The sequence below is a fragment of the Sprattus sprattus genome, assembly GCF_963457725.1.
Source record: "Sprattus sprattus genome assembly, chromosome: 8".
NCBI classification, from domain to species: domain Eukaryota; kingdom Metazoa; phylum Chordata; class Actinopteri; order Clupeiformes; family Clupeidae; genus Sprattus; species Sprattus sprattus.
In genome coordinates this window covers 26,439,992-26,457,889 of record NC_137927.1, presented here as the reverse complement: position 1 = coordinate 26,457,889, position 17,898 = coordinate 26,439,992, and the positions used below count along the sequence as shown (strand labels likewise).

At 41.6% G+C, this 17,898-nt stretch overlaps 2 protein-coding genes across 2 annotated transcripts; one reads left to right on the top strand and one right to left on the bottom strand.

Moving 5' to 3' along the window:
* Positions 1–5,716: 5,716 nt before the first annotated feature.
* tlnrd1 (talin rod domain containing 1) lies at positions 5,717–9,179 on the bottom strand. The gene has a single exon (XM_080843831.1). The coding sequence runs from the start codon at positions 7,391–7,393 to the stop codon at positions 6,329–6,331; it is 1,065 nt and encodes a 354-aa protein (XP_080699957.1). The 5' UTR covers positions 7,394–9,179; the 3' UTR covers positions 5,717–6,328.
* A 3,073-nt stretch (positions 9,180–12,252) lies between these two features.
* Positions 12,253–16,092, top strand: mesd (mesoderm development LRP chaperone; the record flags this gene model as incomplete). The annotated part of the gene is made up of 3 exons (XM_080843467.1): positions 12,253–12,411; positions 13,698–13,930; positions 15,087–16,092. 3 exons carry the CDS (start codon positions 12,253–12,255, stop codon positions 15,319–15,321), a joined length of 627 nt encoding a protein of 208 aa, XP_080699593.1. The 3' UTR covers positions 15,322–16,092.
* Between the last annotated feature and the right edge of the window lie 1,806 nt (positions 16,093–17,898).

The following is a 17,898-nucleotide window of genomic DNA, read 5'->3' as shown; positions in this document are numbered from 1 at the left end:
GTGTTTGCACTTTGTTAATTGTTTGTAGCAATTTCTTCAAATGACTGGCGACGGATGGGTTCAGTGGATCACCAACAGGTGGCGCTCTCATGTCTGTCTTGGAGTTCAGAGACACTGCTTTCCCCTTTGACCCAAAGACACAAAAACTGGACTCAAGCAGAGCAGAGAATACTTGGTGGTCTCTGTCCATAACATGGAAGGGAACAATGAAAACCAGTCGAGTCTTAAAACAATTTAGTGCTTAATCATTACTGCAAGTCCTTCGAGCACACTCACAAAAGAATTGTCAAATTCGAGCATGTCTCTCTAAGAAATAGTCATCCATTTGACCTCTCAAACCAAGGGCTAATAGGTGGTTTTTGACTTGTGCCTAAATGCGTGTCTAATGTTCATTAAAAGGCTTCAGCCATAAGAGAGGCAGCAGAGAGAGAAAGAGAGAAGGGGGGGGGGGGGGGGGGGACTGTGTAAAGGTGTTGTCTTTTGTTCTGGCTGAGTAATTCACAAGCATGCTCAGCGGAGGCAGGATATAGGAGAGACTGGCTCAGTTCTGTGTGTCTGTGGAGGAAATGAACCACACCTTACCGAGAGAGAGAAAGAGAGAGAGGGAGGGGGGGGGGGGGGGACAACATCCCCTGTAAACAGGCCAAAAGGAAGGCTGTGCACTCTGGCTGGCCTGTTCATGAAACACCCCCTCAGTCGGCGAGTGCCCTCCCACTTCCAGCAGGGTTTTCAGCATGTATTATTTTTAAACAATAACACCCTCCACTACTGGTCCCTCCCTGGCTAAATGTACAGAGCAGTTATACCATCTACACGATCAGTCTTTTCAACTTTCCCTTCAACTTGTGCTTTTAAAAATGAACATTGTGTCATGCATGATTAACATAAATGAAAAAACTGTAGATTGTACCTCCAGGCATCCATTCGAAAATATTCTCAACTGTCACACCAAAAGACTGGGGAGATATGTATGCTGGCCTCACAGCAGCACACAGTGCAGTAGTGTGTGTCAGGGCCTATTTCTCCCTGTCCCAAACAATGAGCTGTGAATCTGTGAAATATCACACTTCTGTGCATGTCTGTAAATACAGCTCGCTCTTCGCTCTCCTGGAACCCACCCAGCAGCGCGAGCGAGGTCTCTCTGGGTGCACTCAGTCTGTCTGCTACTCCTTTGTTGACATTTTGGAGGGGGGGGGGGGGTGGGGGGGGCAGCCTCCCTTGTCTTTTCATGTCTATAACCACCCACTCTTTTAAGAGCAAGTCGTCTGGGGGGAGGATACCTGTTACTTGTTTGTTTGTTTATTTATTTATTCATTTAATTATTTGTGAAACAAAAAGGAGGGCTTGGCCTTAACTGGGAAGGATGACATCACACCCAGAGAATGCTCCCCTAAAGAGAGGCTTACTGCTGGTTCACATTAGCCTCCAACAAGACGGCGAAGGTACACCCCACCAACTCGGGATCTGGCCCATTCCCTCCAATGTTAAGGCTCTTTTCCTGTGTCAGATTCACAAGGCTTGACCTTGTTGTGGTTGTTTCTTAACGTAAGTCTGCAAAGGAGAGATTAATTGCGACACGTACAGTCAGAAAAGAAAATGTCTTCCTTACTACAGGAAGGTGTTTATTGCTTATGTTTCAACTGTCAGGGCGAAACAATTACTCTATGAAGCTGTGAGAGTATGCACGCTCATTTTGAAATGCCATTCTTAATCATTGTGTAACATTTTGCCCTGACACATGTGTGCCACATACCACTGTGAAGAAGCAGTCGAAGAGCAGAGTAAACTGTTATAGTGAATACGTTTTCACTGTAAACCCCAGTGGTTTTTGAAGAAACAGTTTGCTTAGTCTGCTGTCAAACTTGTATGAATCTGTTTAATCAAATTGTGATGATAAAACAGGGAGAACACACTGTACGTACTGGGCTGAAATATCACGCAACAAAAAAAGAGTGAATATTCACATGATTGACTATGGGGAACTGCTTCTCATTTTCTATCAGACACTTCATATGTTCGTGTCTATGCCAAATTTGTGATCCCAAGTTCCACAGCTCGTTAGATGTTTCTTTAATGCTTTCATCCCTCATACACAGTTACAGTTATAATAGAAATCCGCAGCCAACTGTATTCTCCAGACAGCACATTTCTTGATGAGAAAATTCGAGGCCTCTTGCAGTCTAGAGGAGTCGTTTACATTTGGAGGCAATCAGATCATGTTGCCAGCAGGCGGTTATAGTCTTGTATTGCATACTCAGCTCTCAAGTTTCCCCAGATGCACTTTAGCAGATTGGACTTGGGACAAAGGGGTAGAAAAGAGACACCTCTGCTCGGATCATCCCTAATTTGGGCTTCGAGAGAGTCCTGCTATACGTCTTTGTTCCCATGCCCTGCTCGACGATGATCCGGGAATTTTTAAAGGAATCCTGGGATTTTTGGTAACTGTCAGCTCCACAGGTGGCTGTGCTTTTCCTGTGTCGTTTATTTAAAAACAGCCGACAGATCCAAGGCTGACGCACTGTCCTACTTAACCCTGTAGTTCCTCCGGGGGCCATGAGACAATAGCAGGCTAGGTGGGGTCACCCCGGCTGGAGGAGCGTCCAGAGTGCAGCGCGCAGGGAAGGGTGGGAAAAGGCCTTGTGCGCCGTTCCGCCGAGCACGCTGACCAAACATGCAGCCACTGCTGATTGTGGGTGGGAGCCACACAAAGAGGCCACTGTCCTGTCCTGTGCCAGAATGTTCTTGGGTAATCCTCAAGTCCAGAGAGTAGGGGGCCCGATCCAGAACAAAGGTGTGGAGAGGAACACATGCTGCTTGTTATTATTAGCACTCAGAACCCAGAACATATGGGCGGGTATCAAACTTTTTTCTGGACTCATCTCTGATTTCCCGTAGATTCCATCGGAAACCGTTTAATCAAGCGATCTTACCCTCTTAAGCGATGAAACATATGGCACAGATGTTGGGATCAAAAGCTATGATCATGTAGTTCGGTACTCTTCCACTGATATTGATACATCTAACAATAGTCTCGGTCGTCCATGACGTCGTTGGAACACATATGTATCCATTGACAGTGTGAATTACCTCATGGACAAGAAGGTTTCAACAAATGTTCAGAGTTCCTTCCCGCCTTTGAGCCGAGCCCTTCCCTCTGTTGCATGCTCTGAACTTATATTCACAAATGCTCACTACAGCATACATAGATATGAACCTGGGTGGGTCCACAGTGAGTAAAGAAGCATGTTTTGACAGGCTGTAGGTATCATATCTCACAGGACTGACATGTCTCCCCCTCACCGAAACCAGGAGAGGCTGTTCGGGGGGTGGGGGGCATTCAAGGGACAGCTGTCTCTCACTCACACTGGTCGCGTTCTAGGCCCATTACACATTTAGAGTGCAGCATATCTACTCTCCGTGTGTGTTGGGCTTTACAGTTATACCACTCCACAAATACATTCACACGCCCTGGTATTATAAACAGTCTAGAAGGACGTAACTAAATAGATACAAATATGAGACATGTGATGAGGGCGACCCAGTCTAGTGCTGTATGTACCAGTTCTCTTTGGCAGTTTCTCTGAAATGTTTGATGTTCAAATTGGCCCAGGTTAGATTTCTTGGACTCGCACTTCTCAAAGCGAGCTGTCTTGTGTAAACGGCTGCTCAGCAACGACTTCATGGAAATCCCTGTAACCCTAGATATATCCAGCGGACCCGTGAATAATGAATATAGTATCATCCTATTTACTGTTGTAGTATCCTATTACGGCTAACAAGTGTCACTGGACCTTAGACCTTACAGGGATCAATGGTCTAGCTCCTCAAAGAGAAAACTCTACTTCAGCTTAACTGAAGTGGGATTGTCATACTTTTTAAACACAGCAAGATTGTAAAATATTATACCTCTGATAAAAACAACAGATGAATAGGTGTGGACATATTATTTAGTTCACGGAGGGGAGGGGAGGCATCCCGGTATTTCACCCAGGAAAAATGTTTTGAATTTAAATATTTTTGAGCTCGCTAGCCACCCATACCTCTGCTTGGCTTTGATGTTACTTTGTCATTCATGGATCCTGATAGGGCTATGATAGGTTCTATGTCACTAGCTGTGAGTATGACGTGTTTACAAAGACAACACCGCAGGATATTGGCTCAAGGCTTGCCTGGGAAAAGAGGCTCATACCCATTTAGACAAAACTTTACCTCAGAGCACAGATGGGACCTGGTAGCTCTCTGGGATTGGGATAGGCAAACCTTCCTGTCTTTAGCAGGAAATGGGCGAAACCTTGCTTGAAATTATTACTCCGACATTTTGCGCTCAAAAGGAAATGTCTCCTGATAGCCAGGGCTATTAGTTTCCTGTTGTGAACTAACAGTTTTTGGTTTGCCATTCAAAAACTGAGAGAATAAAAGGATCCATAGTCATTGTATAGGAATACCTCTTTAACTGAGCAGCAAAATAGTTCTTTAATTTAAAAAGACCCTGATGAGTTAAGGCACAACCACTTGTGTACAGTCACTACTTTCCCATGCAAAATGTTAGTCATACTTTGTAGCCTTAGAATAATAATCTATTTTCAGTGTAAGCATTTTTGTACCAAATATATTTTCTGTGAACTATGTAAAATATTTACACCAACGTAATAACATTATGTCATAAAATTGTACACAGCCGTAAGATACGGACCTGCACAGCTTGAACGGAATGAAAGGAGAATCAACAGGCTCGATGTAATTCAACCCAACCCTGTTTCATTTTCTGGGCATTATCCTCATATGGCAGCATATGCTGGTATTTTTATTGGGAAGTATGCGGGATAGGTCTCTTCACATGGTAGCTGTTTTTCCATGTGTGGGGTTGGGAGAGAATGCTAGGAGAAGCTGACATCAAAAGAGCACAGGATTGGGTTCTGAGGTTGCTGGAGGCTTATCCTGCCTTGTGATAACAAATGGAACAGATCAGGGTCTAGTCTTGCTTAAGGTTGGGTATAGGAGGGATATTCAAAGGCAGAACTTTATCAGCAGCCAGGAGTTTCTTTGCATGACACATAGGTTAAGAAAACATTCCTGGGCATTTAATGTTTTCCTTTTGTTATATAATCAAATTACATTAAACATACTTATTCTTTTTTTGTACATCAGTTCTGTACCGGTACATTTCTAAAGACAGGTCAGTGAGAAAACCAACTGTTAGGAAAACATTACTTTACACCAAGACACCACGCCTACAGTCAAGTTTAAAAAGCAAAGTTAACTAAAGAAAACTGCAGACCAAATCAAACCGTGCCAAAATGTGTTTACCAATGATGAAGACTACGTGTCAGTAGTGTTAAGACATCGTGTTTAACCATATCAATCTGTCCCTTCATTAGTATGCGCATTGCTAAAATCTTGGGTTCCAACACCTACACGGCATGATATAGGCTGACACTGGTACACATATTTTAGACATGACCTTACAAAATAAACACTGAACATCATCCACTAAAAAAAATCCTTCATTATAGCCTGAAAACATTCAGCTGCACACTGCAAATAATATTATACCATGGTCAGTGAATCGTAAAATACATTAACATTAATATCCCTCAGTAATGCAACTTTGGACACCTGGTTCATTACTACTGGTCTGTGCTTAATAACAGCCTTACTGTCTACTTCAATAGTGGAACTCTTTCTGACGCAAAGAGCAGGCCAAAAGGGACATATATGAGAAAACAACATTTTAATAGTTGAAATAAATACTCCAGTACATGCATGGTCAAAAACACATTACAATACTATTGTAAGTCTGGTAAATAGTGTAAAACCTATGGCACACACTCACAGCAGCTTTAACCCATTTTTAAAAATTCACACATGGAACACAAGTATGAACACACTTCCCATTCTCACTCACTAAACTCATGTACTTCTACAGGTCACCATGTCATTGGTCAGACAAGTGTAGCTACATCCATCATTTTGTCTGTCGTTTTCATATGGCTGAAAACTGAGGTAAACTTTTTTTCTGCTTTTAAATTGAATGGGGCACTTTTCTTTTTCTTTTGGCAATACGAAGCCAAGGGAGAGTGTGGATAAGAAGTTAGTTCATGGTCAGTTTTAGTGAAGGCTTTAAATCACATCCAGCGTGACAAAAACCCTATGACTTACATTTTGTTTGTATCTTTTAAACCTGGCTGTTGTACACACTAGACTCACTGACAGGCATGCCAAGTTGAAGAAAAAGAAATAAAAAGAAAGCAACACATTCACTAATTCTGGACAATTATGAGTTTCTTTGGTATGTCAAAAGAACTGAATAATTTGCAAACTGGGTAATTTAATTCACAGAGTGGGAGTTGACTGGCGGTAGAGTTCTGGGCGAGGATCGATCCCTTAGTGCCTGAGAGAGCAACGTGCACCCGTCCGACACGGCACAGGCCGAGTTCCGCAAGCGCTCTCGGTAGTCCGGCATCTTGGTGCTGCTTTCAGGATGCTGTGAAATATCCCTGAGGCCTTGGGTCAGGAGGACACAGGCTGAGACCACGCTCATGGCCCCTCCAAGGACGGCCGTTTGCACGGCTTTCCCCTCGGGGCTGATGACGGCTGCTTTGCCCAAAAATTGGGGCTCAGTGGCAAAGCCCACCAACGCGTGCACAGACTGCACCAGGGGTCCGCAAAAGAGGACGCAGCGGTTCCTCGTCAGTTCGCTGGGGGAGGTTTTCACCTCCTTCACGCAGGCCAGGAGAGCCTGGGCGCTGGTGCTGATGCAGCGCACGCTCGCTCGGAACTGCTCCTTGGCAAACTTGTCCTTGGACTTGTCACTGGCCAGGGTGGACACGTCCGAGAGGGTCCTGAGGTTTCGCGAGATGTTCTGGGACACCTCCAGGAGCACCTGGGGTGTCAGGTCAGAGAGGCTGGTGACGCGGAGCACGCTGCAGCTCTGCTCCACCTCGTGTCGGCACCGGGTCACTTTGTACCGGTCCACCAGGCCAAATACGGCCGTCTGAGAGCCCGGGGTTTCCGTGGCCGCCAAGTACGCGGCGTGGGCCGAGCACTCCGTCAGGGAGACCACCAGGTCGCCCATCTCCACCAGCCTGTCCCCCACCTCCACAAACTTGCCCATGTTGAGCTGGCTCTGGATGTCGTGTGTTAGGATGGACAGCTCCTTGGTCCGGGCGATCACGGTGTCCCTGCACTTCTCAAAGGTCTCTGCCACGGACACTCCCTCTGAGCTGATCACAGGCCTCGTCTCGCTGGACAGCAGGAGCAGGTCTGCCACCAACTGCATTTTGCTCTTGCACGCATCACAGATGGAAGACAGTTTTTTCCTCTGCTGCAAGCTGCCACTTAAAATGCTGGTAGAAACCTCCTTAACTGACTTTCCCGAGCCACTACTAGCCATAGTAGGGTGGTCGAGCTAATAGTCTGGATTTTTGACTGATAAAAAAATAGATTATGCTGTACATGCCATAGTGAACATGTATTTTAAGACATCTTCTTAAGTGTGAGATATATCTGCACCTTCTTTACAAATATTGAAACTGGCCAAGAAGTCTTCCTTGATGTCCTTCAAAACATTAAAATCCACTGACAACTTTGAAAGAGCACAGGACATTGAAACTGTGTGGTAAACATTTGCAGGAACCTTTCCAACAAGACAATACAATCTTATTCTAGGCACTGCTGATAATGTGGGATTGGCAATACTCTGTAGAGTATATGTACATTACTATGTATTGAGCAATATCATTCAACAAATAAGAGAAAAGACAAGTCGATCAAAGAAAAAAAATCCCTTCAATGATACATGCTGAGTTTCTCAGTGTCAAACTATCGCTTCAATCTTCCACATCACATGATTCCATCACTTTTATATTACAACACGTTAATTTGTATTTTGCCCCTGATATTTTTTAGAAGTGATGTTTTCACAGGTTTCCATTAGCTATTTTGGTCCATAGCATACCGAATAAACAAAACCCAGGATGCAGTGCCTCAAGGTTGCCGGTTTCAAAAACAAAGTGCAGGTTGACTAGAAATTAAAAAGATGTTTTGTCTTCCTCCAGACGAAATATTCACGTTGTTCTTGACTCAATAAATGCCAATTGATATAGTATATCACGTCTTTGCTTCTTAAATTGCATCAAGGAAAAATGAGTTGTGACATCCTTGTTGCGTTACGGTAGCAGGATGTAGATACATCGAACTATGATCTAAACTGTACCCACCGACTTTGGCCACCCTATTGTAACAGTGCGGCAGCGGCATGCCTGCGCTCCGTGACCAGTTCCGATTGACCTCTTCGGGATCGTTCTGCTTTTCCTGCACCATCATTTCATCAATGAAGCCAAATAAGACTCAACAAGAGCAAAGGGCCACGGGGCCGTTCTTCCCTCCACTTTCAACCTTTTCTTTCTCATACAAGATCCCGTAATACAGACGAGTTCTTTCTGCAAACTGAATTCCATGTGCATATCTATTGTGAATATGCCCTCTTAGCAGAAAGCGGGGCAAAGTCTTGTCCGGCGTAGATGGTGTCGGGTTTCGGTTTTGATATCCATCTCGATGTCGTATCCTTTTGACCGAAATGTTAGTTTCATTAAAGTAGTCCACAACTTTGACACTGAGTGTTTACCTCAAAACTTCATTCAGAAGAAGTGGTTGTTATTCCTACTTACAATGTGGGTTTTAGTCTCCCGCTACATCTCTAGTATCAGGAAGCAGTAGAGGGTGTGGCCGCATTTGCGCTGGTTGATTGCAGCTCAGTACCAAAGGCAATGGGATAGCAAACTAGCTACCTTAGCTTCCTCGAAAATATAGCCTGTTAGCCAAGTTTCAGCTGTGTATTTAAGTTCATGTGACCGCGAGAATATTATATCCGGAGACGGGAAAACAGCGTGTCACTCTTGCCCGCTTTTCTTTCACATAAAATAAAATAATTGTAGTAGTTAATATCCACGATTAAGCGCTGAATGATCCATCTGCCTCAATCCATCCCTTCCAGAGGCCCCGACGTGGGACGCATTCGACTACCGGCGTAGAGGCAAAGTTACACCCGTGCAGCCGCTCCCAAAAGGACAGAATGCCCGCCTTCCATTTCCCTGTCGGACCTCAAGCATTTTTCAGCCACAGTGACCATGGACAACAGTTTGAATAGCGTTACACCACAGTTTTCAAGCGATTCTCTGACTTGTTGAACACTACTGTCTCGCAGTCAATGAAACACACAGCTGCTCTCCACTTCTAGAGAACGGCGCCTTTGCCGTAACGACAGTTCAAGATTAACTTTACGTTTCACGTCACCTCACGTCACGACGTATTCAAACAGCCATATTCAGATGGCTGGAGTTTGTTGACAGTACAGATTTGGGATTACGCTCTTTTTCTTTTTTAACTTTTATTTGAGATAATTGATCTGTATAATACCTCGTAATGCTTTATGCCTAGTTGTTAGATCATGTTAAAACGTGTCTGATAAGAGGTAGGCAGTACAAATGGGGACACACCTTTCAGATTAGAGAGAATTTGTTCATTTTTGATCGTAGGCTAATTCCTGCAACAAGATACATATTCCATTCTAAAACGCTAAACAAATGTACGAAAATTACGTTTCTGTAAAGAAAACAGATAAAGACTACGAGAGTTAAAATAGGCCTGTTAAAATACATAGGCTTACATATTAAAACATCCGATAAAGCCTAGGCTAGGCCTAAATCATTTTCCGTTATAAAACCAAAGTAGACTAAAATAGCCAAACGTGCCGTTCCAAAATGAACCTACCGAGTGTAATAAAAAAGTATTGAAATCTCTGAACCAAAACAGAAACCAGATATTTGATTCTTTGCTGTCATTCTTAAAGGTGACGTATTCTTAAAAGACCACTTGTAAAGACCGAAACTCATGTTTAGAAAGTTGAATAGCCAAATCGGCAAGTCGAAGATGAGACTTCGAGTAGGCTACGTTATTTTTACACACGTATTTCTATCTCATAGTGGAATTCACATAAGGGGATTTCTAATTTAAACGGTGCGCCAATGAAGCAATTCAAAAATGATTCATTCTCCTAATCTAAGATAAATCTCATATACGCTATTTTACCATATAAAAACAATTAAGCATACCTAAAATATGTTTTCCTCTATACAGCATTCAGCTTTTTTCTAATGATTCACTGTCAAGATTATTTGCCCTTCATTTAGGCTAGGCTATATTATGTATTTTATTTGTTCATACAAATAGAGGCAAACATGTTCTGTCATAAAAGGAAATAAAAAATTGATGAATAATGTTGAACTGTTTGGTTACTTTTAATCTTAATATTAAGAGTATGGGGTCTTGAACCGGCAGTTGGTTCTGTGGTTCTGCCTAGTCAGTCTTACAGCTGCGCAGGGCACTGTGCCATTGGGTGGAGTGTCCTGAGAGGAAACTGCTTAGATTATGTTGAATGAGCCTCTCACTTATAACACTCAACTCAAACAGAGGCAGGAAGGGGAGGAGGCCTCTCATTGACGTGAGACTTATGGACAGAAATGCTATGGAGATGGGTTGTTGTCATATGTAGGCTATGTCACTGATTGCTGATATTTTTTGCTGATATTTTTCTTTTTTTCTTCTGGCAAAAGTACATGTCTCCCTCTGCTTGGTTAATCATGACAGTTCCAGAAAGTTAAAAACCTGTTAATATTTGCAAGGGATGCATTAAGCAATAGTTTATCTTAGGTGGTTGTTTGAAGTTGCATCCAGTGTAAACACACTTTTTTTTTTTTTTTTTTGTACAAAACTTCAGCCCCAGACAAGAACATGAAAAAAAGATACTACATGAAATGAAAACAGCATGTGCTATGATTTGAAGGAGCGCTCATATCCACGCTGCATAGTCCATGCATCATACTGCACCCTTAAATATGGTTGAAACATAACCTCAATTTATATCATACTGTATGTACTATTGTGCAATCTATTGAAGTGCTGGCATTGCACTGCATTCAGATGGTCATTACCATGAATGCTTGGCAAATGTTAGAACATTTGAAACAAATCACAGTTGGCTGTTATCACCAAATATAATGTATGATTATGTTTTCAATTACTAATGTAATATCACCAATGCTTTGTACACATAAAGAAAAAGTCATCATGCTGTGGTTAGACAACAAGCTCAAACCTTAAGCCCAATTTATGGCCGCCGTTTTTCGGAGACACGAGACACGGAGAGCCCTCTCTGACATTGCAAACCCTCTCTGAGCACCTCTCCTTGGCCTGACGTGCACCTCCCACATTTTGTGACTATCCGACTCTGTCAATCTGTCAATACATCGCTGTTTTCCTGGGAAGTAGTATGCCAACATTAGATAGCTGGCTCAGACACCCTTCAAAAAACCTCTACGGAGTTTGGTTCACCGCCATCTTTAAAAAAAAAAAAAATGCTTTGCAACACCTACAACCCTCTGAGAACCATATATGAAAACAAGTCCGCCGAGTCAACTGCGTGACCACAGATTAACAGAGTCGTAGAAGTTTATTTCGGTTTAGGCCTTTACTCCATCAGTCAGAACAGAGAATTTCTGAAGCCAGTGGGAAAACATTGACTTCTTCCTCGAGGAACAGACAGTGGGGCAAGCGCTCCCTAAATTGACATTTGCTACCAACACAGGGACAGTGCTTTGTGGGACTTGGCAGTATTTGTGGTGCGTTCGACATACCAGCGGCCGCGGCAGACAAGCTCTGATAGATAAATAGATAGGAAATAGATGAATACTTCATTAATCCTGAGGGGAAATTAGGCAAGCCAAATAAAATGTCACCGTTTCTAATTCAAATCAATGGAACTTTTTTGCAACATTCTGAGGAGCTGGCGGGCCAGATTAAATGGCTTGTCGGGACTGATCAGGCCCTCGGGCCTTGAATTTGACACATTAGCTCTAAATGGATTCACCTGATGCCATAACTTCCACGGCCTTGCATATCTGTGGTCCCTGACCTTCTCCCTTATCCTTAATCTCAGGTGATAAAATTGGTCACTTCGTCATGTCTTCCCTTCTTATACACCAAATTAACATGGTTGTCAGCTTCATACAACGTGGCCATCAATCAGCTTCTGAGTTACTACATTACGATTTTAAAAAAATCACCTCATCATTATTGATATAAAAAAAACATAACCAGCCAATTTCCTGACAGAAAATACGCCCCTTCAGAACATTTGTGACGTTGGAGAATTTAGCCAATAGGGAGATTCCAGCTCGTGCACCAACAATAAAGATGGCGTCGCCCGGCAAATCGAGGAAGACCAATGTTATACTCTTTGTATTTGCTATTTCGTTCTTTCTAGTACAATGTGAAGACACCAAACCTAAAAAGAAAAAAGACATTCGTGATTACAATGATGCTGATATGGCAAGACTTCTGGAACAATGGGAGGTTCGTTGGGGGTTAATTTCTCATTCATAGCTTCTCAACTCATGCTTACTTAGGCTATGTTAGGTGTAACGATAACTAACGTCTACACGCTAGCAAGTCTCACTTTCTTGTCATGACAGGTATTCTGTCTCTTTTTTTAGTTCATAAGCTAATTCATTTGTTACTAATATGTTTGAAGATGCTTTTCCCCATAAATTACTTGCTAATGCCTTTCTTGGCCATGACTGAGACTAGCATAAAGTTTTGTCATCGTTATATTTTAATCGTATTATTGACTTATACCGACGTTAGCTGTCTTCATTTAGGCTTGTCAAGTTGTGTGTGTAGTTTACTTTTCTTTGTGACTGATAAAGTTTTGTGTAATGGACGTCTATTTTGACGTAAAGACGGTCATTTGAGTGGAGATGAATTGTAATAACGTCAGCCTGCTGTAGATTTGTTTTACTAGGGTAAGTGTGTGACTAGCATAAAACACTTCTGTGCGTTTAACGGTTAACAACATAGCTAATCATCATCTTGTCAGGTGACTAACGTTTGCCGGCTTTGAAAATACAGCAGAGTTCTATCTTCCTTGCCATGTGTAACCAGTGATTTGGTAACATTTGATGTGTCAATTTGGGGTGTGCACCACTTCCTTATAAGACGATATGGTATCTAGATACAATGCTAGCACACGATTCAGGGGTGACGCATTTAAACGATACAGAACGATTTCTTTTGATGTAGACAAATGTAGTTTTGTGTAGACATTCGCCTTCCATTACACCTTACAAAGAAAAATCCCAAAAATTTTTGTAAAGTTTTCCAATAGACACATTTAGAGGAACAGACTGAATGAACACACATTATAAATGTAAAATGAAGTCTGTCAGACACACCGATGCCCAGTTGCCTCACTTTGTGAGGGGGAGAAATAGCACTGAAAACAGAAATACGTATGATGATCTATAATACATATGACATCTATAGATTATTGTCACCCTTCTACTTAGCTGCTCAGCTAAAACTAATCAATACAGTCCATTTTTATGTGTAGCCATGTTCTCTGCTACATGTGCAATGCACAATACCTCTGAAGTCATTTTGTATAATAAATCATGGTATTCATTCTTGTGAGGCTAATGAAACCAAAACATTGTGGCATCTTCGACAGAAGACTGCGTAGTAAGTCAGTTCCACATGATTTTGCCACCAATTAAAGGTGGATAGGTTTAATTTGATCATTGACCATTCTAGTATATGGTGACATGACATAACACTAACATTACCATTCCAATGCCTTCCAGGAAGATGATGACATTGAAGAGGGTGACCTCCCGGAACACAAAAGATCGCCTCCCCCCATAGACTTCTCCAAAGTGGACACATCCAAGCCAGAAGAGCTTCTGAAAATGTCCAAAAAGGGGAAGACGCTGATGGTGTTTGCTACTGTGTCAGGAGATCCGACAGAGAAGGAGACCGAGGAAATCAGCAGCTTGTGGCAGTCGAGTCTCTTCAATGCCAACTATGACATCCAGAGGTACTCTTGGTGGAGCACTTTAAAAATAGTTTCCTCATTGATTGACCACAAAATAATTGAGGGGGGGATGTGCCCATCTCTCTTTGGATGTTTCGTGAGGGGTAATAAAGTCAGACCATGTTGAATATTTTGATTGCAGATCCCAAAAATCGCCTTATGTTTTTAAGAACATCGTTTTTATTATAACTTTCAGAATGTGCTTTCTCTTAAAACTCATGTTGATATACACATTGAGACAACTATGGTGAAAAGAAATGTGGGTGGGGACGAGTGCAGTTTAACAACTGTTATAATTTTGAAACCAATCCAAACATTTCCAGAACGTGGGGCTCAAAGGACAGTTGCAAATCTAAAAGTACAGGAACATGCATAAGTTAGGGGTGAATCTTAAAACAATAGCCAGTGGGTGTAGCCTTGTTGGCATCAACAATTTCATAACTTGTAATTAAATTAAAATAGTCTTCCAGATGGTGAAAACTTCACACATGGCTGCTAAAGCCCATAAGAACTAATCAGAATGTAAAGACAACACACTGTATTACAAAAATGTGTTAGGTTAGATACAGGTTCTGATGCCTTGACATGGGAACTCTGTGGCTGGTGCCACCATACCTTTTAATAGATGCTTTAGTAGGATCCTTGGAGCTCCACAAGATGTCCCCCCATACCCTGTATATTTTCTACCCTAGAAAAGACAAACATCAAGCACAAACATTTATGAAAAAAAACTGGAGATCTATTTGACACATAGAACAGCATAGGCAACCATCAACACATTTAGTGAAATTCTTCTCATGTTTCCTCTAGCTATCAGTCAGCGCTCTAATATGTATGTTTAAAAAAAAAAATACAGGAGTATGAAGGGACAGGTCTACTTGATGGGCTGTTGAGTTCAAATATCAACTTTTACCAGCATGAAGGACCTTCAAGTTTTAATATTTAATCGTAAACTTCACATCTGAGCGTTATTAGGTTGAATACATACATACATGTGATATCAACTGAAAAGATGTGCTACAGATAGGAGTTTGTTTGTGTCTGTTTTGTTTATATAACCTTAGATACACCTTAGATACTGTTTCCCCCACATTCCCCTGCTGTATGCATTGCCTCACTGTCAGTAATTGTGCTGATCTCTGGGATGCTCTATCTCCAGGTTTGTAGTGGGTGCCAACCGTGCCATCTTCATGCTGCGTGACGGCAGCTTTGCTTGGGAGATCAAAGACTTCCTGGTGGCCCAGGACCGCTGTGAGGATGTGACCGTGGAAGGCCAGGTGTACCCTGGGAAAGCTGCCAAGCCAGATGCCAAGGGGAAGGATCAGAAAGATGCCAAGAAAAAGACAGATCAAAAAGCAGCCAAGAAAGGTGTGAAAAGCAAGCAGGAGCTGTAATGTGGCGGTTGCATAGTTTAGCCAGACCTGAAGGTGAGGTGTGACACGGCGAGTTCACATGAAAACTGCTCAAGGGCCACATGAGACTGAAAGCCACCAAATCACTGGTTGGTCAGCATTACAACATTAATTTGTTACTTGTTCAGTCAAATGTTTCGACTTTTTTGTTATATAATCCATTGTTGCATTAACTGATAAATGAGCTGAAATCGGTACTGTTATATGTTGCACAAGTGACAATTTGAGACATATTTGTTGATTTCATTTGACTTTTTCAATTTATGACAACCTGTGCTGATATCAAGATTGGAATAATCACCTGTAATCACTTAAAATAGGGTAATTGTTAATAAGTTGCTTTACAATTGCGTAAGAATTGCGTTACTCTTTTCAGTGTTCAGTTGTATCACTCAGTGCACTTATTCTCTTGAGGGTTCTGAGTTCCTAAAGTGTTCTTTGTTTTATGTTTTCTGTGAATGTTTTTTGCGGACAGTCAAATAGCCAAAGCAAAAGCAAGCATGTAATACAAGGTTTGAAATGTTTGGAATTAACCAGAATTCAGGATTTCTGTAAGTAAATCATTCCATCTAATAATCAACATCAATAAACTGATATTAGGGATTTTTTTCTACAACGGTTGGTAAGTAATTTTTGTTTTTCAATTATGTTTTTTTTCCTTTGAAATTGGAAGTTGAAATTGTTGATTTGATAGGAAATGTTTGTTGACTTTTCGTTTCTATTTTTCTAATGTATAGAAAAATAAGGTGCCATTAAAACATCCTGTTTTTTAATCTGTAATAGTTTCTCCCTGACTAAAATGCAGCTTTTAAAATGAATAGCCACATACCCTTAAAAAAATATACAACGCACATCGCACATTCCATAAATTCATCAATGCAATCATTTCTTGGTCACTGTAATCCTCCAGACTAGTGGGCTGTCAACCACAGATTCTACAAAGCCATGGTTAGAGATAGTCAGTCTAGTCTTATATATACAGTGCCTTCCAGAATTATTGGCACCCTTAGTGAATATGAGCAAATCAGGCTATGAAAAAATGTCTTTGCTGTTAATCCTGCTGTTTCACTCAAAATATTCACAAAAAAATACTATTATGTATAATGATTTAAAAAAATGTCCAGAACATGTGTGCCACCCCTAGAATCTTATAATTTCAATCTAACTGAAGTATATTTCCAGTCATGTTTTACATTTTTAAGTTCACCTGTTTGATGTTGATAGGAACTGTTTAGTGGTCAACCATGACTTCCTGTTTCACTGGGGTATAAATATGAGGGGCAACAGGCCAAATTCCCGTAGTCATTCATCACTATTGGAAAGAACCAAGAACAACAGTGACGATGTGTGACGAAAAGTTGTTGAGCTACAAAAATCAGGAAATGGATATAAGAAAATCTCTAAACAGTTGAAAATAACTTTTTCCACTATCATGGCAATAATTAGGAAGTTTAAAGCGACAGGAGATGTTAAGAATCAGCCTGGAAGATGACGAGTGTACATTGACCCCACGCACTGTAAGAAGAATAGTTTGACTGGCAAAATAATCTCCAAAGATCACAGCTTGAGAATTTCAGAAGTTAGTTGAGTCTTGGGGTCAGAAAGTCTCCTAAACATCACAAACCATCCATATCACCACAAGTTGTTTGGGAGGGCTGCCAAAAAAAAAGCCTCTGTTGTCTATCAACAACAAACTAAAGCGCCTACAGTTTGCCAAATGTTACTGACTTTCAATGTCAGATGAGACCAAAATACAGTATACAGAAAGATAGCCATTTAGAACAGCACCTCATACCCACTGACTGAAGTATGGTGGCAGATCTATGATGTTTTGAGGCTGTTTTTCTTCCAAAGGCCCAGGACATCTTTTTAGGATACAAGGTATCAGAATAAAGTTTTTGCCATGGCCATCATAGTCCCTCGACCTAAACCCGATAGAAAATATGTGGGATGAGCTGAAAAGGAGAGTCCAAAAGTGTCGACCTTAGAATCTGAAGGATCTGGAGAGATACTGTATGGAGGAACGGTCTCAGATCCTGTGCCATGTGTTCACCAACCTCATCACGCATTATAGGAGAAGACTCAGAGCTGTTATCTTGGCAAAGGGAGGCTGCACAAAATATTAAATGAAGGTGTGCCAATAATTGTGGCACACATATTTTTGAGAAAAATATTTGTTTCATGATAAGAATGTAATGTTTCTTTCAAAGATGTGACCTCAGCTTTGTCTGGGAATTCCCTGCCCCTTCACTGCATTGCATTTGCTCAGTTAGTCTGGCCAACTACTCATCAGCGATCCACTTCACTCACGTAATTGGACATGCCTTTAACCAATCAGACCAACGATACTATACAACGATACAACGATCGGTAATAAAGCAAACACATATTTTTTCTGTATGAATTGTTCCAGGGCAAGTTTCTGTTCTGTTTTCAAAGAAAACTTGCCTTATCGAAGTTTTGCGGTGCTTCGGCGGCCACCATGTCCAATGTTTAAAAACTCTCCGTGCAGTAGATTTTGTAAAGTAGCCGTGGTAAGTTTAAATCCGCCAATGGCGC

Excerpts from the sequence above, each read along its gene's own strand:
- tlnrd1 (XM_080843831.1), bottom strand. The coding sequence starts at position 7,393 with ATGGCTAGTAGTGGCTCGGGAAAGTCAGTTAAGGAGGTTTCTACCAGC.